General features: G+C 59.0%; 4 protein-coding genes across 8 annotated transcripts; 2 read left to right on the top strand and 2 right to left on the bottom strand.

The window, feature by feature from the left end:
- Positions 1–555: 555 nt before the first annotated feature.
- Positions 556–4275, top strand: MLX (MAX dimerization protein MLX). 3 transcript variants are annotated; one of them, XM_058820493.1, is made up of 8 exons: positions 556–605; positions 910–946; positions 1072–1161; positions 1589–1695; positions 1880–1979; positions 2209–2308; positions 2646–2847; positions 2948–4275. In XM_058820493.1, the coding sequence occupies exons 1-8, from the start codon at positions 558–560 to the stop codon at positions 3002–3004; spliced, it is 741 nt and encodes a 246-aa protein (XP_058676476.1). In that variant the 5' UTR covers positions 556–557; the 3' UTR covers positions 3005–4275. The 3 variants fall into 3 exon arrangements, with proteins under 3 accessions (XP_058676476.1, XP_058676478.1, XP_058676477.1); XM_058820494.1 differs by having other exon boundaries at positions 604–695; positions 2948–4274; XM_058820495.1 differs by lacking the exon at positions 910–946 and having other exon boundaries at positions 557–605.
- On the bottom strand, positions 3910–6237 carry PSMC3IP (PSMC3 interacting protein). The gene is made up of 8 exons (XM_058820496.1): positions 5905–6237; positions 5727–5833; positions 5572–5661; positions 5392–5503; positions 5148–5293; positions 4968–5021; positions 4821–4880; positions 3910–4742 (listed from the first exon to the last, which is right to left on the bottom strand). The coding sequence occupies exons 1-8, from the start codon at positions 5933–5935 to the stop codon at positions 4683–4685; spliced, it is 660 nt and encodes a 219-aa protein (XP_058676479.1). The 5' UTR covers positions 5936–6237; the 3' UTR covers positions 3910–4682.
- Positions 6238–6644: 407 nt separating this feature from the next.
- On the bottom strand, positions 6645–15008 carry RETREG3 (reticulophagy regulator family member 3). The gene is made up of 9 exons (XM_058820571.1): positions 14747–15008; positions 14212–14318; positions 13062–13092; positions 11893–12019; positions 11148–11232; positions 10175–10312; positions 9039–9118; positions 8564–8696; positions 6645–8127 (listed from the first exon to the last, which is right to left on the bottom strand). Exons 1-9 carry the CDS (start codon positions 14935–14937, stop codon positions 7694–7696), a joined length of 1326 nt encoding a protein of 441 aa, XP_058676554.1. The 5' UTR covers positions 14938–15008; the 3' UTR covers positions 6645–7693.
- A 131-nt stretch (positions 15009–15139) lies between these two features.
- Positions 15140–22222, top strand: TUBG1 (tubulin gamma 1). 3 transcript variants are annotated; one of them, XM_058820518.1, is made up of 12 exons: positions 15140–15259; positions 15511–15623; positions 16114–16281; positions 16452–16520; positions 17314–17393; positions 18000–18126; positions 18765–18851; positions 19075–19224; positions 19833–19880; positions 20561–20634; positions 20885–21046; positions 21591–22222. In XM_058820518.1, the coding sequence occupies exons 1-11, from the start codon at positions 15211–15213 to the stop codon at positions 21018–21020; spliced, it is 1101 nt and encodes a 366-aa protein (XP_058676501.1). In that variant the 5' UTR covers positions 15140–15210; the 3' UTR covers positions 21021–21046; positions 21591–22222. The 3 variants fall into 3 exon arrangements, with proteins under 3 accessions (XP_058676501.1, XP_058676499.1, XP_058676500.1); XM_058820516.1 differs by having other exon boundaries at positions 20482–20634; XM_058820517.1 differs by lacking the exon at positions 19833–19880 and having other exon boundaries at positions 20482–20634.
- The last annotated feature ends 768 nt before the right edge of the window (positions 22223–22990 follow it).

Genomic DNA, 22990 nt, shown 5'->3' with positions numbered 1-22990 from the left:
TGGGTGACAGTAAAGAGGCTGCTCCTGCCGTGCGTGTCCGTGCACCCGTCCCGTCCCGTCCCTGCTCCCGTTATGGGCCCGCAGTGCCCGGTGTGGGACCCCCGGTACCCGGTGTGCGACTCCCGGTACCTGGTGTGGGACACCCGGTGGGTCACTCCCGGTGCCCGATGGGTCACTCCCGATGCTCAGTGTGTCACTCCCGGTACCCGGTCGGTCACTCTCGGAACCCGGTGGGTCACTCCCGGTGCCCAGTGGGTCAATCCCAGTGCCCGGTGGGTCACTCCCAATACCCAGTGGGTCACTCCCGGTTCCCCGTGGGTCACTCCCGGTGCCCGGTGGGTCACTCCCGGTTCCCCGTGGGTCACTCCCGGTGCCCGGTATGGGTCGTTCCTGGTGTGTCACTCCCGGTGCCCGGTGTGGAACTCCCGGTTCCCCGTGGGTCACTCCCGGTGTCCGCTGTGGGACTCCCGGTGGGTCACGGCCATGACGTCACGGGCGCCCCCTGGCGGCGGCAGCGGCGCGCGCTCCCGGTGGTCACATGACCGGGCGGGCGGAAGATGGCGGAGCCGCCGGGCGCCGCCGCCGCCGAGGACTCGTGGGGGAAGGTGGGGCCGGGATCGGGTCGGGCCGGGCCGCCGGGTGCCGCGGGGGCGCAGGGCGGCGCGCCGGGACGGGGCTCGTGGCGGCCGGGCAGGGTGAGCGCCGGGCCGGGGGCGCGGGAGGCGGGAGCGCGCACGAGTCGGTGCCGGGGCGAGGGGCGGGGGTGAAGGCCCGGCGGGGCCGCAGCTCGGGGGTGGCGGGCGCTGCTCGGGCTGACCGAGCTCCTTGGGGCGGGGGGCTCCGGGGCGCGGCCCGCATCGCCGCCCCAGCCCCGCTGACGTGTCTCCTCCGCCCGCCGGCCCCGCGCAGGTGGACGCGGCCTACGGCGACAATGGCCTGGACTCCGGTAGGTGCCTGGGCGGCGCCAGCCCCGTCCGTGGGTGGCAGCGGCTGCCCGGGGACGCCCCTCACGTCCCCGCGCCCGGTCACACCCCGAGCTGGGCGCTGACCCCGGGACAATCTTAATTCCAGCGCTCTTCATGGAGAATGCCCGGAAAGGCAGCATAGTGTCCCGGGCCAACAGCATCGGCTCCACCAGTGCCTCTTCTGTCCCCAACACAGGTGGGGTTTGCTCTCGGTGACAATGCGGTTCTGCTCGCTGGGGAATCCGGCACATGCCGGGCTTCAGGTCTGCCCTGCACCGAGGGGGTGAGCGTGGCTGGGCAGGATTCCTGTCCTGATGAGGAGGAGGAGGAAGGTGGTGGGAGCAGCATCAGGGTTCTGTGGTTCCAGCAGGGTTTGGAGTCGAGAATCACTCTGGTTTTGTCACCTTCCCAAGGGATCTTCCAGCATCTACCTCCTGCCCAGCTCCCTGAGGGGTCTGAAAGTGTTGCCAGGGCTCCTTGGAAAGCTTTTCTGCCCAGCCTGCTGTAGTTGAGTGGGGCGGGGGCTATGCGGGGCCTGGCTGCAGCTGTGTGCTCCCTTGAGCTGTCTTGTGCCCCTTGTGGTGCCTCTGTGTCCCACGCCCAGCCCCGCTGTGTCCCCACAGACGACGAGGACAGCGACTGCGCCCAGGAGTCCCCCAAGGAGACCTACAAGGACCAGCGGCGCCGGGCACACACCCAGGCCGAGCAGAAACGCCGGGATGCCATCAAGGTGAGCGAGGCACGGGGCAGCAGGCAGTGCTGCAGGGCTCTGTTCTCCAAGCATTGCTGTTCTGCTGCTGGAGCCGCCAGATCCCTGCTCTGTGTGTGCTGGGAGCTGCCCCGGCTCTGTGCTGTGCTCCTGGCCTCTCAGCGTGGATGAGCCCACCACGCTCTGTGGCTCTGCTTCCCTGCAGAAAGGCTACAATGACCTGCAGGCCATCGTCCCCACCTGTGAGCAGCAGGATTTCTCCATCAGCTCGCAGAAGCTGAGCAAGGCCATTGTGCTGCAGAAAAGTGAGTCCCGAGGGAAGGAGGTGCTGTCAACACCCAAAGCTCCGCCCTGGAGGTGTGCAGGGCAAAGTTCAGCACCTTGGAACCTTCTGGAGTGATGAGGCTCTGGGGAGCCTCACCTGCACTCACCTTCCCCAAGGGAACTGGGTCACTGGGAGCTGATGGTGCTGCCCTGGCTCAGGCACCTCCTGTGGGGATCTCCCAAATCCTCACTCTGTGTTTTCGTGCTCAGCTATTGACTACATCCAGTTCCTGCACAAAGAGAAGAAAAAGCAGGAGGAGGAAGTTTCTACCCTCAGGAAAGATGTGATGGCCTTGAAGATCATGAAAGTGTAAGGGAAGAGCTGTTGGGGTCATGCCCTCCACTTCCTGTTGTTCCCTCACATCCTTGTGGGGTCCAGTGGTTCTGCATCTGGGGACAGGCCTGGAACTGGGAGCAGGAGTTGGTGTGGGAATTCAGAGCTGGGAGCAGGAGCTGGTGTGGGAATTCAGAGCTGGGAGCAGGAGTTGCTGTGGGAATTCAGAGCTGGGAGCAGGAGTTACTGTGGGAATTCAGGGCTGGGAGCAGGAGTTGGATGTGGGAAATCAGAGCTGGGAGCAGGAGCTGGGAGTGGCAGCTCAGTCATGTGTGGAGACCTCAGTGCTGACCTTGGTGTGCTGTGCTTTCAGGAACTATGAGCAGATTGTGAAAGCTCATCAGAACAACCCCAACGAGGGGAAGAACCAGATCTCTGATGAGGTGAAGTTCAATGTTTTCCAAGGCATCATGGACTCCCTGTTCCAGTCCTTCAACGCCTCGGTCTCCGTAACGAGTTTTCAGGAGCTCTCAGCGTGTGTCTTCAGCTGGATTGAGGAGCACTGCAAGCCCCAGGTGAATGCAGAGGGGCTGGTGCCATGGCTGAGGGGACAGACAGTGGCTCAGGGGTGGCTCTGTCCCTCCACAGACCAACCATGTCCTCTCTCTGCCACAGACGCTGCGGGACATTGTCATCGGGGTCCTGCACAAGGTGAAGAGCCAGCTCTACTGAGCCTCCCGTGCCACTTCTGTGCCCATGGGATGGGGCACTTCTGCCAGAGGCCAGGGTGCCAGGCACCACCCTGGGCCCTCTCCCTTGTGGCTGTTTTTAAGGTTCTCTGAATTATTTATTGTATTCCTTCTGAAGCCCAACGGTGGCTGTGCAGACACTGCTGCTCCACTCGGTGCCACCAAATTTTTACAGGGACTGGGCAGGAGGGGAGGGAAAGATGGGGGCAGAGTCTCTGGCTCAGGCCATGCCATGGGGTTGCCTGTGCCACTGACTCTCCTTGCAGAGCTGATCCCAGAGCAGCCCCACTCTGTGCCCTCAGGCCTGTGACAGCCCTGCTGTCCCCAAGGTGGGCAAATGTGACAAAAAGCATACTAAAAACAATGGGTTTCTGGTATAGCAGCAGGAATTGCTTTTCCCTGACCCTCTGGGCTGTGCCCTGCCCCTCTGAAGCAGCTGTTTTGAGTCAGCTGTTGCAGTTTGGAGGAGCCTGGCAGCGCTGGCAGCAGGATGAGCCCATCAAGAGCTGGGAGCTGTGGCCCTGGCAGCACATGCTAGGCCCTTGATGAACCCCAAGCATGCTGCAGCCCTGGGAAGGAACAGAGTGAAGTTCCTGCAAGTGCTGGAACACCTCTCCTTTTCAGAAACTGTGGCTGTATTGCACAGCAAAGATCTGCAGCTGTAGCACAGCTACTCCTCCTTAGAACTTTTATACACACACATACATGACCAGCCTCGATTGGATTTTTATTACTGTAAATTTTGAAATGGTTCCAGAGTGCTGCCTGTGCCAGCTGTAGAAGAAGCTGCTATCAGGGACATGTTTGACCCTGTCCCATGCCCAGTTTGGGTCACAGCTCTGCCTGGGTGAGGGCTGGGCACTGTCCAGAGTGAGGGGACCAGGGTGCTGCCAGCAGCAGGGTTTTTTCTCCATCTCCATGTTTGTGCTCCTGCTCCAGGGGCACATCCAGGGAATGTTCATTTCAGGCAGTTTTTCCAGCACTGAGCAGGGAGTGCTGCCTCCTGCCTTGGGAAGAAGACGTGGAATTTTACAGACCTCGCACGTGAAAGTGATGTATTTTTCTATTGTGAAAAGTAATTAAATAAATTTCACTGAATGTTTTGATGATTTTTCTGATGCTGAGTTACTGGAGCTGTGCTCTAGAGCTGGTGGTTTCCAGAAGCCCATTCCACCCCTATGGCTGTGGTTTCCTGGCTCCTGCCCTCCCCACTCCTCAGGGCTTAAATCCTTCCCTGACACCTTCTGAAGAGACAAACACCACAGGGATGTGCAGCTGAACCAAAATCCTGGTGTTTAATGGATCATATTCTCATGTCACCACTCAGGCACGGAGCAGCAACACACATAGAGCTCTGGAGCCCAGACAGTCCCTCGCTGCTTCTCCTTACCAGAACACCAGGACACAACACCAGTGCCCCATGTGTCCCCCCAGCCACACTGGGGGCGGGAAAAAACAACATTCCACTGCAAAGAGAGAGCCAGTGCCTAAGTTACTGCTACCCACCACCCTTCCAACTACAAAACATTTTAAAACAAACCCAAATAAATACACTGGACAAATCCCAGTCCTGCAAAAAGAGAAAAAGAACAACCCAACAGCCGAGTTTCAGAGGCAGCTCTGCAACAGCTTCTCCCCAGAACAAAGGCTCCCCCAGCACCTCACGTGGCCGCTGGCAGCTCCACGCCGTGGTCCTCGTCTGTCTCTATCCCAACCTCCTCCTGCACGGCACCGAGCACATCAGAACAGGCTCAGGGTCTGGCTCGGCAGCCAAGAGCACAACCCAGCTCGGTACTTACAAAGAATTGCTTCTTGCTCTTGGGATAGCCCTCCAGGATGGCATCCAGCAGCTCGGTGGCCTGGGGATACAGGGCAGGTGAGGGCTGTGGGCAGCAGTCCCGGCGGGGCCCTCACTGCACAGCTGGTACCATCCCCTTCCTCCATACCATCCTCTTCCTCCGGCGCCACTCCCGGCGGTACAGCTGCTGCTCCCGGCACACCTGCAACAGCCGCGGGTCAGAGCTGCCCTGCAGGGCTCTCAGCAGCCCCGGGCAAACAGTGCCGGTAAGGGAAGTGCTGGATCCTGGATCCAGACTGACCCCAGTTCAGACACAGCTGCTGTTCACCTTCTCTTTTTCCTCCGGAGTCACATGGTTGGTTGCAGTTTTAATCCTCTCCAGTTTCTCCGTGTAACTGGCACAGTCCTTCCTGAGCACCTCGATCTCCTTGGCAATCTCAGGGGTTGTCATGGAGCTGTTCAAGTCCTTCAGCTCTGGGAAGGTGGCACCAATCACGGCCCGGGCTGGCACCGGGGCACGGCTGGGGATGCCAGGGCGGCTCGGGGCTGCCCGGCCAGGCACACTCACTCACCCGCCTCCATGTGCCGGCAGCTCTGCTGCAGCGCTTGCAGCTGCCCGGAGCGGGCAGCAATCTCCCCGTCCAGCCCGCGCAGCTCCGCATCGCTGGCGGCCGGGAGCTGCTCCTGCGGGGAGCGGCGGGTCAGGGCCGCGGGGCACCGGGGCCGGCGGGCGGCGGCCGGGGCTCACTCACCTGGTCGGCGAAGTAAATCTTCTGCTTGCCGTAGACCTTCTCGCGAACGCGGCCCTGCTGCGCCAGCTGCTCCAGCGCCTTCACCACGGCCTGAGGGACGCGGCGTCAGCCGGGCCCGGGCCCGCCCCGCCCCAGCCCGGCCCGGCCCCGCTCACCGCCTTGCCCAGCCCGTGCTCCCGCTGCAGGTTCCCGAAGGCATCCTGGGCGCTGTACGGCCGGTTCTGCTCCCGCAGGTACCGCAGCAGCACGGCGGCGGCGCCTCCTACGGGACCAGCCCCGGTCACCGCGGCCTCCCGGGGCCACCCGGTGCTCCCCCGCCTCTCCCGCACTCACCGCCGGCCGCGGCCTCCCGCCCTTTGCTCATCGCGCGCTGCAGCCCCGCTCCGTTCCCGGTTGGCGCCGTGCACGCACTTCCGGCGCGCCGCCCGCCCCCCGCCAATGGCGGGGCAGGCCGCGATGGGCGGGGAAACGTGCCCCGCCCGGTACCGACCCGTGATGGGCGGGGAAACGTGCCCCGCCCGGTACCGGCCCGTGATGGGCGGGGGAACGTGCCCCGCCCGGTACCGGCCCGTGATGGGCGGGGGAACGTGCCCCGCCCGGTACCGGCCCGTGATGGGCGGGAGAACGTGCCCCGTCCGGTACCGGCCCGTGATGGGCGGGGAAACGTGCCCCGCCCGGTACCGGCCCGTGATGGGCGGGAGAATGTGCCCCGCCCGGTACCGGCCCGTGATGGGCGGGGAAACGTGCCCCGCCCGGTACCGGCCCGTGATGGGCGGGGAAACGTGCCCCGCCCGGTACCGGCGCGTGATGGGCGGGGGAACGTGCCCCGCCCGGTACCGGCGCGCCCCCGCGGGAACGCGGCCCGCGCACAGCTCAGCACTCCCCGGCCGGAACCGGCGCTCCCGCTCCCTCGCCCCCCACCACCTCCGCACCGGACTCAGCCCGTACCCGTTACCGAGCTCCCCTTCCCGGCTGAGGCTGCCCCCCCGCCCCCGCCCTCAGCCCCGGCACGGCGGACGCAGTGGGATAAGCAGAATCAGACAGACAGCAGCCGGTAACGGGGTCCCTGACGAGGTACGTTCTTGGCTGCACAAACGTGATCAGAACCGGGTCTGTATGGCTTAGGAAAAGTAACGGGGGCACTCGGTGGGCAGAGGGGGCTGGCGCTCCCTGGAGTCTGCTGGTTTGTTCACAGGCACGACCTCTTCAGTCGCTGCTGGTTTGGGCTGCTGTCCCTGCTCTGCCTGCACACGGCTGGAGGCAGCACGGGCCCAGGGACACAGCACGGCCCTGGCAGCCCTGCTCCACCTCCTCCTTCCTCCAGGAAAACGTGCAGCCTCGGCCCTGCCCACGGGAACGCACTGGAGCAGCACAGGGGTTTCTAGCAAAGTGTTAGTTGGCTGTTAACAAAAGCTGTTAGTTCAGAGAAGCAACACAAGAGCAAGGGCTACACGTGGATGTTGTTGTAGGTGGTCTGATGGTCACAGCAGGTGTCTTATTGCCATTGAGTTCTTACAAAACAGCATCACGAGGAGCTGGAGCCGAGGGAGCAGCCAGTGCAAGGAAAACATTGCAGCTGCTCAACATCCACAGTGGAGCAAGGGGCTTGGTTCCACCTGGAGTTGGATATTGCTGGGAGAGAAGACTTGGATTTGTGCACACATTAGGATTGGGGAACAGCTGTCTGAGACAGAACAGCATTGAGGCCCAGACACCACATCTGAGGGGCTCTGTCCTGTTCCCCTGGTTACACGTCAGTGCCAGAACTCAGTGCACAATTGTTCCTGGCGATGCTGTCAGTCCCACTGGACTTGAGAGCTGCAAACACCAGATTTATTGTCTGAGAGATAAAAGTTTGGAGCAGGCAGCATCATGTCAGACAGTGCAGGGTGATTGTGGAGCTGTCCCATCAACGCCTCTTCCCTACAGATTGCCAGTGTCCTTTATTTTAAGATCCAAGCGAGGCTACGGAGTCACAAGTGACAGTGGTGCACCCAGCCAGGAGTGGCCGTCACATCACCCAGACCCCCAGGAGACGATTGAGAGAACTGTGCAAAGCTTTTCCTTCCAGGATTCACTCCATGATGCGCAGTAGAAAACCAGAGGGAAGTGACAGCATGGTTTACTGGCCCCGGGAGCCAGTGGGATCCAGCTGGTTCAGCTCAGACTGATCCAGCAGTTCAAAGTCATCCCCTTCAGCATCAGTGTCCAAGTCCAAACTGGCTGCTCTGAGGTGAGTCTTTGCCCCTCTCTGGGGATTGGTGCTGCGTGAGGGGCCTGCCTGAGAGCCTCCTGACAGTGCCAGCTGGATCATGCCCCTGGTGACGAAGCCAGCGATGTTGTTGGTGAGGTTCTGCACCGATGGCAGCGTGCCAAACTCCTCCTGCTCGTAGGGGAGCTGCAGATCCTCTGTCCCCTGTGCGCGGTACGCCAGGCTCGGGATCCCAATGCTGGTGTCATCCTCATCATCTATGCCTGTTGCTTCAGGGTTTATGGAAGGGAAGTCAGGCAGATCCCTGGCAAAAGATTCTTCTGGGTCACTGTGACCATCCAGGTCTGGAAGAGGAGAAAGTGCTTTAATTGCCAGTACTCACCAGCACCCCCAGGCCCAGGCAGGAGCTGGGCCAGCACCTCCCCTGGACACACTGTTGGGAGCTCACAGATCACACTCTTCAACATCTCCCTCCCCTCATCCCAAGTGTTCAGATCCCAGCTCACTCACAAGGAACACTGGTGCTGAAGCAGCCACCTGTGAGAGTGGAGCCCCAGCACCCAGAGCCAGATCTGCCTGTGCAAAGCTGCTGCCCTCGCTCAAGCACCACAGGAATGCAGGAGGAAGTTCAGTTCTGAACAAAACAGGCACTTGCAGCTCATTTCCAGCAGCAAGGCTGACATCAAACAGCCAGACTTCAATGATGGGAGGTAACACATCCTCCCTCCAGCCTATCACACTGGCACCTGCTCAGCATTCCACACCTTCCTTCCCTCTCACCTTCTGATCCCTCTGTCAGGGGTGTCTGGCCCCTGGAAAGGTTAAACATCCCATTTTCAGTATAGGAAACCTCAGCATCTGAATGCTCAGAGTCGGAGATGGTCAGTTCCTTGGCCACCACAGAGTCATCCAGCTTTGAAATAGAAGATAAAATTGAAAACATCAGCACTAGAAAGGTTATCCCCACGCCTCAAAACAACAGATGATGGAGTGGCCTCCTGCTAAACCTGGACCCCGTGGGAGACTGGTACCTGAGACTCAATCACATTTACTGCACAGGGTAGGAGACTGCAGCTGGCACAAGCAGCTCTGGACATTCTTTAGCGGAACAGAGTGGGAAAAACCTATCTGAAAGGACAGTGTCCTCATCTGCTCTCCTATCACTCTGAGCTGTGCTGCCAGATGTGCTGCATGTCCCCCCAGTGAGGTTTGTTCTTTCCAGCTGAGCTCTTCCCTCTCCAAGAAGCTCCATTACCTTGGGGCAGAATGCAGCCAGCTCCTCTTCACTGTCACTCCCATCATCCGTGGCTTCCTCACCCAGGGCCCGGCCATGCACTGTTAGAAAGCACACACAAAGCTGTTACTGCTGCTGGGCAAGGCTCTGTGCAGGACCAGAAACCCCCAAACTGCACAGAACAGAGCAGAGCCCTGTTCCACAGCAGAGCCATGATCATTTGCAGGTTTTTTGCTGAAATGAACATGTTCAGAACTCCCTCGCACAGTTTTTTTTCCTCCTTTCCTCCTTTTTCCAGAATAGAGAACACACAGTTCTGACAGCCAAGAACTGGAGCAGCTCTGGGAAGGTGGTGTGAAAAGCCCACAGCAGCTGCTTCCTAGGAGATGGCTGCAGAGGAGGAACTGCCTCTCTCTCTTCCCAAGGCAGTTCCAAGGATTTGCCATGCCACACATGCAGCCCCCACTGCCCACCGAGGCTGGAGCCTCTATTTATTCACAGCCTGTTCCAGGGATCAGAGATCCAGGTGTGAAACCTTGGAGGCAGAAAGGGCACAAGACTCTATTGGAATATTGCCAATATAGCCAACAGGACGTGCCTAAGCTTGTCTGGCCCTTGCTGCTGAACCAAATAGCAGCACTGTGGTGTTTTACCCCACAGACACTTTTGGCTAAGCTGGGTGCTTGGAGGAAAGTCCAGGCCTGCAGGAGCTCTGGTGGTGCTGGGATGGAGCTTCCCCCCACATCAGGGTCTGCTCCTTGGGTTTCTCTCTGGCAGAGAAGCTTTAAGGCGATGGTGAAGGAAAGGAGTTGGTTCTGATGGAGGGTTTGGAACCAGAGCTTTATTCTGGCCCACAGCTCCAACAGAACTCCCTAACCCCGTGGTTGCTGTGTCTTTGAACCCCAGGGAAAAGGGGAGGGAAGGGGTAGGGAGCCACCAAACAGGTACAGGAGGGGAGGGACAAAGGACACCTGGATGGCCCAATGCCCCCCCAGGGCTTTGAATCTGCCAATCACTGATGCTCTTCTGGAATTCCAGGACTGACAGACAGTGCTGGGAGGGGAAAGGAGAGGTGACTGACACACCTGGCAGGGAATTATCAGAGAGGAACCCGAGGCTCTGAGGTAAACCCTGAAATGACAACACACAGGACTCACGCTGCCGCTGGCGCTGCCGCGCTGTCACGTATCCGCGCACGCTCAAGTCCAGGCGCTGCAGCACGGGCTCCAGCCTGAGGTACACCCTCTGCCCCAGCCTGTGGTACACGGCCAGGGGCCACAGCAGCACCAGCAGCACTGCAGGAAGCAGGAATGTGGGTTAGAAAGGTGCTTGGGATGCTGCTTGGCAAACATGCTGCCTGTTTCCTGATGCAGCACAACACACAGAGCACACAGATCTGAGCACCGAGGGCAGCGCTGTGGGAGGCTGTTGGAGCAGGTGCCATCACTAGAGCAGTGTGTTTCTTGTTGATGGAGTGACAAAAGTACTTTTTGTCCTTTTAAAAAGGAAAGAAACCTAGAAGTTTCTCTCCTGGATGAGGTGGAGAGTTTCTCTCCTACCTCATAGGTCTAGGGGACTTCACCTCAAACATAAGGATAGCTAATTGTACAGAAATTGCCTTCCTGAGCAATTTAGTAGAAAAAGAAGTGAACAAAGAAACTAATCACTTTTGTGAGGTGTTTTACAAGGAGCAGGATTTCTGGCACCTGGCTCGGTTTTTCCCTGTTTGTTATTTTGCATTTTATTACATCTTTTTGTTTCCAACACTGCAACAGAAGCTATCCTGCTGATTTTTATGCCTCCAAGGGCAGCTGAGCTATCTTGGGTGTGTTATAGCCCTCCAAGAGCTTATTAGATCTGGCTGAAGGAGGTTACTACATCACATCAGCTCTGCCAATTTAACAAAATTGAGAGGCCAACCTGATCTGTAGTTACTAAGCACTCAAACACGTTCTTTCCAGACCAGACTTTGAGTCCTGGTCAAGAACTACCACATTCCTGGCAGAATGTATTGTTTTAAATTTTAAAGCCATTCACACAAGCTTTCCTTATGAGCCCCATTCCTTGGACATTCAGCACTACTCATCTCCTTTCACATGTAAGTCTGTGTTGGCACAGAGCTTTACTTACACAGCAGGTACGAGAGCAAGAGCCCAGGGATGTACCGGCCCAGGACAGCCAGGAAAGTGAACACTCCACACACTAAAAGGCAAAACTGAAGACATGACAGACAGTGAGTTTCCAGGGTTAAGCAGCAGATCCACTCACTTCTTGACCATCTCAGCCTCTGCAAATCCTGGGTCAGGTCATTGTTCCAAAGAGGGTGAAGCCTTCAGTGTCCAACCCCTGCTCCAGTGTGGGCACAGGGGATCTGCCCTCAGAGCCACAGGCAGCTGAGGAGCTTCCCAAAGCAGGGACACCAACAGCAAGGAAGAGGTTAAACTAGAGAGCTCTTCAAGGTGAAAAGCACAAGGACAATATCACTGTGCTATAGGTTTCCCTTTCCATAAACTCAAAAAAAGAAGAAGGAAAAAGCTTGACACATTCTCAAACTGTTAAAACCCAGTGAGGAGACAAATTTGACAGACACTTGAAAAGGCAGAAACCTCCAGAAGGAGCAGCCAGGCTCTCACTTCAGTGGTGCAATCCACACAGTGACATTCACTTTCTCCTCCCTCCTCCACAACCTGATTATTCTGCCTGGGTTTTCCATTCCTCCCCACCACATAACAGGCATGGTGCTTGTGGGAGCCCTCCCATGACCAGCTCCCATCAGAAACGTGTTGAGCCAGTGCTGGATGCCAGCACAGCAGGATCCTCGTGGTCAGCACAGGCTCCACACCAACCAGGTCATTTCTGAACTGCACATTCTTACCTTGCCAGGACTTTGCCTCTTGAAAACGAAGACATTACTCAAGAAGTTGGTCCCAGTCACCCATCCTTCAGCCAAATGATGACAGAGCTCTGGCAGCCCCAGCAGCCGAGGGTGGACGTATCCCCAGCTGCAGGGAAGGCACAATTTGGGGAGATATTGCTGCATCAGTGGCAGGGATGAAGACCCTCATTATAAATACTTGTCTTAAAGCTTCCTCCTGTTCCCACCCAGCACAGAGCTCTAGAGATGAGGGCCACTTGCCCTCCAAGCAGTGCCCTGGTCAAAGCAGCTCATCTACAGCCCCTCTAGCAGCATCCCAGCGCTCCCACAGCAGCTGATGAGCAGGAATTTCAGTCAATGCCCTGGCAAATTTCAGTTTCCATGCTGCACAGGCAAATCAAGTGAATCCATTTATTTTTTCTGTGTTTATCTGGTCAACTGCAGCCTCCAAGTGTTCAGCATGAGGTCTAGAAGCAGCCTTGCACCTCACTTCATGTACTCAGGAGGCCTTGAACTGGTCAGTCTTTGTTAGTGTTGCCTTACTGCTAGTCAGGAGTACCTGAAGGTTAGAAAGAGCAATTCCTTTTGTGCTTGGGCCTCTTAAAAAAAATGAAAATAAATAAAGACAATTGTCCTTTGGCAGCAGGTGAGGTGATTTAATCAGGAAGTGACATCCAGCACAGGAAGGTGTGCCCAGAGAGGCAGGTGTGAGCACTGAGGCAACACCTCAGCATTTCTCAACCCATAATTAATGCTGCAGTCACATCATAACTATGCAGGAACAACTGCTGGAACAAGCCTGTTAAATGTTCCCCATCAAGTCTCAGAAGACTTCATTAATTCCCACAGAAATGCTGGTTTCCTGCTACTGGAGAGCCACACAAGAGGAATTGCTCTTAAGGCAACACTTCTAACTTCAGGGGGCAGGGAATCAAGCAAGCAAATCTGGAGGCTGGTAAGAAGACAAAGTATAATAAAATGGCTTGGGCAAGTAAAAAACTTCTCATGAGCACCTGGCTGCACCTGGGTCTCCATCTGCCCTCTGCTGAGCAGCTCCCAGCTCCCTCCTCCCCCTCCTCACCCAAAGGTGCCAACACCCCAAGCACGTGCAGGTAACAACACAGTATCACAGCAAAGTATCACAGCAGAGCAGTCAATTAGTTTCCTACCTCTCATTGTCTAATTCATCAGGTCTTGCCACTAAAATATTAAGAACAGACACTACATTAGTTGCAAGGAATTTGCCATGGGAATGCTTAGCTCTTGGGATTTAAGTAAAGTTTTAATAAGCTGGGGAACACCTGGAAAAGACATTAAGTGTAATTACAGGATGGAGAAGCATCACTCCATAACAAATCCTGAGTGTGTGTACGTGTGACAGCACAGGACTGCAGGAGTCTCTCCCTGGTGCTCCTTGGTGTTTGTTGCACTCTAGAGCCTGCCCACCTCCCTCTCCCCCCTGCACACACCAGCTGGGGAGCAGGAACAGCCTGCACACTGGAGGCATCATGGATTTATCCTTTAATACCTTCCCACCCAGGCTGAGACTTGAAAGGGATCAAATCAGAGGGATGAGGGAGCTGGACAGACACTGTCTCCTAACAAGGAGCCTGAGCCAAGCCTTGAAAACAAGGAAAGCTTTAATGTCTTCCCAGGAAGTACAGGGAACATGGACTGAAGCAGAAAGCTGGGAGCTGCACTTGCTGGTTAGTCAGGGAACCAGCCCTGGGAACATGCAGACCCTCACACTGCTCCAAACTAACCTGACCATGCAAAGCCAAGGGACCCTGAGCTGCTGGACTGGGGGTGTCCATCAGTGTATTAATGTCACAAAGGAGGGAAACAACTGCTTTGGTTACTGAGAGCTGAAAACTAACTCCATTACAGCCCTTCAGATGCCTCTTCTCCCAAAGACATCTCTGATCAACAGCAAGGCTGGGACTTGTGTTCATCCTAAACTGATTATGGATTCTGAGGGGGAATCCAGACGAGTTCCATATGCTTCTGTTTCTCACTCTGGTACTGAATGCTCACAAAGTGAATCACTGTCTCCAACCTGCACTAGGTCACGTACATCCTGTGGTTCAGGATTACAAGGCACATACCAGTATCACAAGCACAAAAAGAACTTGTGTTTACACAGGTTTAGAATATTCCAGCTCCAGAAAGAGCATGCCTGCAGTAGTCTTGCTGGCTTCTAGACCCTTAAAGCAAAAAAGTTGAGGTTTTGGCAATGTAACTGCAGGCAGCGCAGAGCCTGTACTTGTGGGGCTGGCAACTGGGCTTGATTTGTTGCTATGAGCTCAAAATGCAACTTACCACCAATTTCTGGCCAGATTTTGTGTTTCCACTGGTCTACACACACTACCACTATGAGGGTTACAGCAGTCAGGAACAGCAAACGAAGGGAAGTCAGAGCAAAGAACCTGTGGGGAAGAAACCAATGAGTTGGTACTGACCAGATATTTAGGGATAACACAAACCGACCTCAAACCACTCACTGAAGGGGAAAACTCAGAACCTGCTACTCAGTCACCACACAGCGTGCCCCGGGGTGACTGCCGGGTGACTCCGGTTTGCTCGTGTCAGGTGTCCCGGGACAGCCCTGGTGTACAGCTCCTGTCAGGGCAGGCTGCCCTGCCTCAGAGCAGGCTGGTTTGATGCTCTCGTTACAAGGAGAGCACGGGGACGGGGCTGCAGCAAACCCAGCGCTCCCGGTCCCTCCTATCCGAAAGGGGCACGGAGCCAACCCGCGGCCCCTTACGGACCGCTTCTCCCCGAGGGCAGCTCCCCCAAGCCCCCCGGCCACCGCAGCCCTGAGCGGCCCTGTCCCGGTCCCAGCCCCGGCGCTCACCAGAACAGGCCGTGCACCGCCACCCAGCACAGCGCGCTGCGGCCCGGCCGCTCCCACACCAGCGCGGCCTGCACGGCGCCCAGCAGCGGCTCGTAAGGCCCGAGGCGGCAGCGCAACGCCGCGCTCAACGCCTGCACCCGCCGCTGCCGCTCGCCGGGCCCGGGCCCCACCGCCGTTGCCGCCGCCGCCATCGCTCCCTCACGGCGTCAACATCCGCCCGCCCGCCGCGCGCGCGCGCCCGCCGCAAGCATGGCGGCCCCCAGCAACCGACTGCGACGCCACCGTGCGCGCCGCCATCTTGGCGCACGCGCGGCCCGCACCTCCCGCCGGGACGCACGCGCGTTGCCGGGGCGGCGCTGCCCCGGAAGCGAGCAGCGCGCACGCGCAGTGCCGTTGGCGCCGGCGGGAGACGCGGCGGTACCGGAGTCGGGCGGGGCGCGGAGCGGAGCGGAGCCTCGGCCGCGATGCCGCGGGAGATCATCACCCTGCAGCTGGGCCAGTGCGGCAACCAGAGTGAGCGCGCCACAGCCGCGGCAGGCCCGGGGCAGCGCGCACCGGGCGGGGTCGGGATGCTGTGGTGGTGGGGGGGGGGCGGTTAGCGGGGCCCGGCGGGACGGGGCGGGGCCTGGCGGGACGGGGCGGGGCCTCACGCGGGTGGGGCGGGGCCTCACGCGGGTGGGGCGGGGCCTGCGGGCCGGGGCGCTCCGGGCCTTGCCCCGGTACCGGGCCCGGTGCCCGGCCCGTCTGACCGCGCCTCCCCGCAGTCGGGTTCGAGTTCTGGAAGCAGCTCTGCGCCGAGCACGGCATCAGCCCCGAGGGCATCGTGGAAGAGTTCGCTACCGAGGGCACCGACCGCAAGGACGTCTTCTTCTACCAGGTACCGGCAGCCCCGGGCCGCGGAGCGTGAGCTGCGCTGCTCCCCGCGGGGCTCCGTGCCCCGGCAGGATCCGCTCACTGTCCGTGCCCGTTGCACACCCCGCGGGCACCGGGACCGTGCAGTGCGAGCGGCTCAGCCCGGCTCCCGCTCCCGCCCGCGCTCCCGCTCTGGCACTGGAGCGCTGTGGAGGCGGAGCAGAGGCACGAGGCTGGGGCTGCCATAGATAGCGCCTTATGTAAGCACCGGGAGTGCCTCCCCCTCGCCGGCTGGCAGAGCTCTGGGGCACAGACATGCTGCACTGAGGGCCGGCTGCACAGGAACAGCCTCTCCCTCCTCCCTGTCACCATGTGGGGCTCACCTGCAGCTCATGCACAGGAGCAGCCTCTCCCTCCTCCCTCTCACCCTCACCTGCAGCAGGGGTGGCTCATGCTCTGGGGAGGAGGTGGCACCAAGCTGCAGCAGCATGGAGATGCTCTTGCTCCCGTTGTAGGCAGATGATGAGCACTACATCCCCCGGGCCGTGCTGCTGGACCTGGAGCCCCGTGTCATCCACTCCATCCTCAACTCCCCCTATGCCAACCTCTACAACCCAGAGAACATCTACCTGTCTGAGCATGGAGGGGGAGCTGGCAACAACTGGGCCAGTGGCTTCTCACAGGTACCAGCCCTTGGGTGAGACTTTTCAGCCCTGGGGTTTGCCCTGTGTCCCTGCCCTGTGTGGCACAGGACCACACTGCCAGTCTGACTCAGCTTCACACTGAGCTTGAGCAGCTCTTGTCCATGTTGTGTATGGGAAAGGAGCAAAACCAGCCCTGATCTCTCTTGCAGGGAGAAAAGATCCATGAAGATATTTTTGACATAATAGACAGAGAGGCTGATGGGAGTGACAGCTTGGAAGTAAGTCAACAAGGGATTTGGAGCTGGTGGCCCTGCCTGGTGCTTTCCCAGCTAGGTTGGTCTTTGTAAGGTTGAGCTCAGCACTCTGGTGGGCACAGACTTAGCTCAGTGAGCTTCTGAGCACAGAACATGTAGAGAGGGGATCTGGGGACAGATTTGCCCATCCCCACTCCAGCCTGCCCCAGAAGTTCTCTCACTGTTTGCTTGTGGGGTATTTTTCTCTATGCTGTCCATGTGAACCATACCCTGTGTGCACACAGACAGGGCTGCCGGGTGCTCGTGTCAGGCTGTGACATGGCAGCAGGGAAAGGGAGGACATCACTAAAACAAGCTGGCAGGAGATTCAAGTGCCTGTTGTGGGAGCTGAGCATGTGGGAGCTGCCCTGGAGCCAGGCACTGGGAGCTTGGCCTCATTCTAGAAGGAGGGAGGGATGTGAAGGACCCAGGAAATAGTTGAGAACATGCAGTTCCATTTCCTGTGCCAGACTGGACCCTGGGGGTGACATTGGAGCTGTTTCAATGCTGCTCTGGGTGGGAGGAACCTGAGTGCTCTCCCACAGAGCAGCTGTTGCACTTTGTGGGGTGTGCAGAGATGTGGGTCCCACTGTGTGGGCAGCAGTGGCCTGAGGAGCTGCAGCTGCTGCTGGGCTCTGGAGGAGCTGGGGTCAGAGGAGCTGGGTCAGTCTGTGCTATGAGAAGCTCTGGCCCTGTCTGGCAGGTCTCTGCTGGAGCTAGCAGGGCTGACACATTGTCTGAGCTTCACCTTCAGCCCCTGCCTGCTGCTTCCTTCCAGGGCTTTGTGCTGTGCCACTCCATTGCTGGTGGAACAGGCTCTGGGCTGGGCTCCTACCTCCTGGAGAGGCTGAATGACAGGTGAGCAGAGCCCTGGGCAGGTGAGCAGAGCCCTGTCCCCTGCCCACACCCCGCAGTCCTGGCCCAGCCCAGGCAGCCTGCCTGGAGCTGGAGAGCGCTGACTCAGAGGCACCACCCCCACCCAAACACTGCCTTGTGCAATCCCTGGCACCATGCCTGCTCAGGGCTGGCTCCTGATACGCCTGGGCACTTGAGAGCCTCTGAAACTGGACTTGATGTGTCCAAGCTCTGCCTTCCCTCAGTGTTCTTATCAGGCAGCTGCCTGTGGACACCCTGACGGTGCAGGGGAGGGTGGGAGGCTCTGGCTGAAGGCTGGGAGCTGCCATCCTGGCCTGTTGCAGCTTGCATCCTCTTGAAAAGGCTTGTGAGCAGCTGCTTAATCAGCCTGTGGATGGCTCAGCCTCCCTGTAGCTCCTCTGGCAGCCAGCTCCTGTGCTGCTGGGGTAGGCATGGCTGGGACACATTCTCTCCCTCCCTGGGAGCCACTCTGGCTGCAGCTTTGGTGACTCACCCTGTCCTGAGCCCTGGAGACTGCTAAGGCAGCTCGTGGGAGGGGAGAGAGCAGCTTGATGGTGTTAACCCTTGAGATGCTGCACTTCTCACCAGGTATCCCAAGAAACTGGTGGAGACCTACTCGGTGTTCCCAAACCAGGATGAGATGAGCGACGTCGTAGTCCAGCCCTACAACTCCCTGCTGACTCTGAAGAGGCTGACCCAGAATGCTGACTGTGTGGTAAGAGGCCCGTGGTGCAGCCAGCCCTGAGGAGGTGGCCCTGTCCCCACAGCTCAGAATTGCAGCCCATCCTGGGGAGATGAGCAAGCCCCAGGTGCAGCAACAAGCACACCCCAAAGAGAGGGACCCAGCAGATGTGGCCTCAGGGACCCTCACTGGTGCTCACCCCTGCAGAGCTGCCTGGCATTTCTGCCTTGGCTCCAAGGCAGTGAGGACAGGCTGTGCTTTCTCTGTAGCTGTGCTGCAGCCCCTCCTGAATGCAGCATTTGCAGCACCCACAGCATCCCCAGCCAGGCAGCACCTTCAGTCTGCCTTCAGTCACATCTGACCAGACACTGCTCATTCCTTCAGCTGCTCCCTGCATGTGGCAGTGCAGGAGCAGTTGCACCGGAGCTGCTGCAGCGGGGCAGAGCTCTTGGGAGAGCATGGGGAGCTCAGCCAGGAGGGAGGGAAGAGGCTCCATTGACTGTGTCAGTTACAGCCACGCATGAGTCAGCTTGTGGTTTCAAGTGTCTGCCACCTGTGCAGAGGGCTCCTCTGAGGGCCTGTGCTGGACCACCAGTGCCCTGGGACACGTGGCCAGGACTGGCCTTCCTCAGCTGCCTCAGGGGCCCTTCAGAGCCAGGTTTCTCTTGCAGGTGGTTCTGGACAACACAGCCTTGAATCGGATCGCGACAGACCGGCTGCACATCCAGAACCCATCCTTCTCACAGATCAACCAGCTGGTGAGAAGGGCTTTTCCCTCGGGAAAAACCAGAATGGGGTTTCCCTGCTGTGTTCAGTTTAGTCTGAACCTTCTTCATGGGCTGGGCTGAGGGGTGGGCAGCCTGGAGCTGTGAGTGAGGGCCCTGTGCCCATCCAGGTGCCACAGCTTCCCTTGGTCGTGCCAGCATGAGGCAGGTTTTTACAGGCTCTGTGACCCTCTGCTGAGCCTGTCCTCTCCCCCAGGTGTCCACCATCATGTCTGCCAGCACCACCACGCTCAGGTACCCTGGGTACATGAACAACGACCTCATTGGGCTGATTGCCTCGCTGATCCCCACGCCCCGGCTGCACTTCCTCATGACGGGCTACACGCCGCTCACCACCGACCAGTCGGTAAGGCAGCCCCGGGCTCTCCTCCCCATCCCCAAGGGCACAGAGGCTGCCACACTCACCTTGCAGCATCTGTCAGCCCTGTCTCGCTGTGAGCTGTCACTGCACGTCCCAGATCCCAGGCTCATGTCCCAAATCCCAGCCCACGTGTGCTCGCACCGCGTGACGGCCGCATGTGCAGTGAATCAGACCTGAGCAGGCAGCTGTGCTTGTGCCAGGCTACCTGCTGCATGCATCAGGCTCTGGACTGGCAAAAGCCACCCTTGGCAGTGATGAGAGCAAGGCCAGGAGAGTGGCCTTGCCAGTCCTGCCACCCCATCAGCTTCAGCAATTTGGGTCTAAACACCAATGCTCGTTGTCATTGAGGGTGGGCTACAGGTGTCAGACCCTTCCTGAAGCTCAGTCTGTGTCTGAGAGTGAATTTGCCACCTCTCTGCACTTCAAGTGCTGTTTCTTGTGTTTGGCTGGTCCCTAACCAGTGCCCCCCAGCCCCCTGGTGCCAGTGGGGCAGTTCTGGTTTTTGGGAGGTGCTCACCTGCACTGCCCCACCACGGCCCGGAAGGAACTAACTAACAGCTGCTCTTCTCCTCTCCCTGTGTGCATTTCCTCAGGATGTTTCTCAGAGAAGCAAATCTGAAAAACTGCTGGCTCTGAAAAGGGTATCAGTGTGTGATCTGTCCTCCGAGGGAGGAGTGTGGGCAGGGCTCAACCAGTGCAGGAGGGGGCTGCCACCTCAGCCAGCTGTCCCTGCTGTGGGCAGGCTGGATGCTGGCCCTGGTTGTGCCCACCCAGGCCAGCAGCAGCTGGGCAAAGCCCCAGCAGCACTCAGGGACAGGCTGCCCATAGCTCAGAGCTGGGCAAGGCAGGGAGGGCATGCAGTGGGATTTGCTGTGGAACCCCCACTTCTTTCTGCTTGGCAGTGGGACAGAACCCATGTTTGATAGCAACAATATAAAACAGGTCCTTGTCCTTCTGTTCTCAGCTGAGCTTCACCCCCAGCCCCTGCTGTGCTGCAGGGTGTGGGCCAGACAGCCCCCGTGCTGGAGCCCCGACTGACACTTTGTTTCTTGGCCTTGCTGTGCCTGTTGTGCAGTGTTGGGATTTCCCTGTCTTGCATGTGGCTCTGCATGTGACTCCATCCCCTGTGTGAGGGCATTTCTGTCCAGCTGCCCCCTGCTCCTCTGTGTGTGTGTGTACGAGGCAGCAGGAGGGCAGGGAGCAGCACACCCACTCCCTCTGACCCCTGGCTGGCCTGTGCAGGTGGCCAGTGTGAGGAAAACCACAGTCCTGGACGTGATGAGGAGGTTGCTGCAGCCTAAAAACGTGATGGTGTCCACAGGGCGAGACAGGCAGACCAACCACTGCTACATTGCCATCCTCAACATCATCCAGGGGGAGGTGGATCCCACACAGGTGAGTCCCCGTGGCTGTTCAGGTACTGATGGCCGTGGTGTGGCACAAGGAAGAGCATGGTCACTGTGCAGAGATCTTGGGGTGAGGCTAGGCAGTGTCTGAGAGCTGGCTTCAGATTGCTCCTGTTGGGGCTTTGGCAGCAGTCATGCTGAAATGATTCCCCATGGCTGTGGGGAGCAGCTCCTGGGTCTGCTGCAGCCAGGCTCTTTGTCCCTCACCCTGCTGTCCCTTGCTGTTCTCATCCTTGCAGGTTCACAAGAGTCTGCAGCGGATCAGGGAGAGGAAGTTGGCCAACTTCATCCCCTGGGGCCCTGCCAGCATCCAGGTGGCTCTGTCCCGCAAGTCCCCTTACCTGCCATCTGCTCACCGTGTCAGTGGCCTCATGATGGCCAACCACACCAACATCTCCTCGGTGAGAGCCTTCCCTGCCACGCCAGGCCCTGCAGCCCCAGACCTCTGGGCATTGTCCATCTCCGTGTCCTCAGGCAATGTCCATCTACCTGTCCCTGGGGTTCATCCATCCTCCTGTCCCTGGGCATTGTCCATCTCTGTGTCCCTGGGCATTGTCCATCCTTCTGTCCCTGGGCATTGTCCATCTCCCTGTCCCTGGGCATTGTCCATCTCTGTGTCCCTGAGTATTGTCCATCCCTCTGTCCCTGGGCATTGTCCATCCCTCTGTCCCTGGGCATTGTCCATCCTCCTGTCCCTGGGCATTGTCCATCTCTGTGTCCCTGAGTATTGTCCATCTCTCTGTCCCTGGGCATTGTCCATCTCCCTGTCCCTGGGTTTCATCCATCATTTTTTCTTCATTCTGGGCCTGTCACAAAGCCAGGGACGGGGGTGGGTGACTCCTAGCAGGGCTCAGATCTGGTCCAGTGTCCTCCCAAGCCCTGCTGGCTCCTCGGGGAAGGTTCCCTGGGGCTCTGTGGCCGCCCTGACCCAGCGCTGCTCCCCAGCTGTTCGAGCGGACGTGCCGGCAGTACGACAAGCTGCGCAAGCGAGAGGCTTTCCTGGAGCAGTTCCGCAAGGAGGACATCTTCAAGGACAACTTTGACGAGTTGGACAACTCCCGGGAGATCGTGCAGCAGCTGATCGATGAGTATCACGCCGCCACACGCCCCGACTACATCTCCTGGGGCACGCAGGAACAGTGAGTGCCCTGCCGGGGCACAGGAAGCTCCGTGGCCGCCCCCGCGCACGCCGGCAGGGCTCGTCTCTGCCATGCCCACGTTTGCCACCCCTCAGCGCTGCCTGGCGTGGCAGAGCCCTCGTGCCAGCGCTCCTCTGTGGAGAGCTGGGGCACAGCTCCCACCCCACCGTGTGCCCTGGCCCAGGACAGGACTGGGGCAGCTGCGCGCTCTGCTGGGAGGGAACCTCTGCCTGTGGGAGCAACGCTTGCTGCGAGGAGGAGGAGGAGGAGGAGAGTGACCCTGGGGCTGGGAACAGGCCTGGCCCCCTGAGTTTGGGTGCACACAACCCCCGTGGCCAAAGGCTCCGTGTGGCTGAGCTAGTCCTTGCCCTGGGCGGGAGCCTTGTTCCTCCTTGGCCAGATCAGGCCTGGGGCACGGGCTGTATCTATATTTTTGTAGGTTATTTTGCTTTAATAAAGGCTGTTCCTGCACTGATGCTGCCTGCATGACTCCAGATTGAACAGCCAGGCAGGGAAGCCTGGGGCTGCTGCTTGCCTTGTCTGGCTGGCCAGCCAGCCCCATTGCACAGGAGAACCATGGCCACTGCTCACTGACATGCCCTGGGGTGTGCAGGGCCAGCTCTGCCCCAGCTGGCAGTGCCATGGGGCCCAGGCAGCACTGGACAACTGCTGCAGCAGAGCCAGAAATACTGGCAGGACCTGCCTGCACGGCTGACCAGGGCTGGCACTGGCACCGCCCTGCCTGCAGAGCACACAGCACCCACATGGATCTCCTGCAGCAGTGAGGCCCTGGGCAGGGGTGGCCATGAGGGGCTGGGAGTGCCCTCACCACTCAGGATCTGAGGCAGGGACAGCAACACCAGGAAGGACATGGTTGGGAGGCTGGACAGTGTCAGGGGATATGGACACAGCAGCTCTGTTCCTGACCTGTGGGAGTTGGGCTGTGGCCTGGGGACAAGGGGCAGTGCTGGCACCATCCCAAACCCAGGCAGCCCAACGTGAAAATTAGCATTTTCCTCTTACCCTTTGGGGCACAGAGCAGGTGACTAAAAATACAGCCACAGTGGCAGCATGGGCTCCCACGCCCTCTTTGGCAGCAGCCCCTGTGGCTGGGGCAGTTCCCCCCGCCGGGGCAGCCAGTGCCAGGGGCTGCCGGGGAGCTGGAGCTGCCTGTGCTCTTGGGGAAATGCCAAAGGTCGCCTGGCA

Source organism: Ammospiza caudacuta, chromosome 27 (genome assembly GCF_027887145.1).
Source record: "Ammospiza caudacuta isolate bAmmCau1 chromosome 27, bAmmCau1.pri, whole genome shotgun sequence".
Classification (NCBI taxonomy): domain Eukaryota; kingdom Metazoa; phylum Chordata; class Aves; order Passeriformes; family Passerellidae; genus Ammospiza; species Ammospiza caudacuta.
This window is presented reverse-complemented; position numbering and strand designations above follow the sequence as displayed.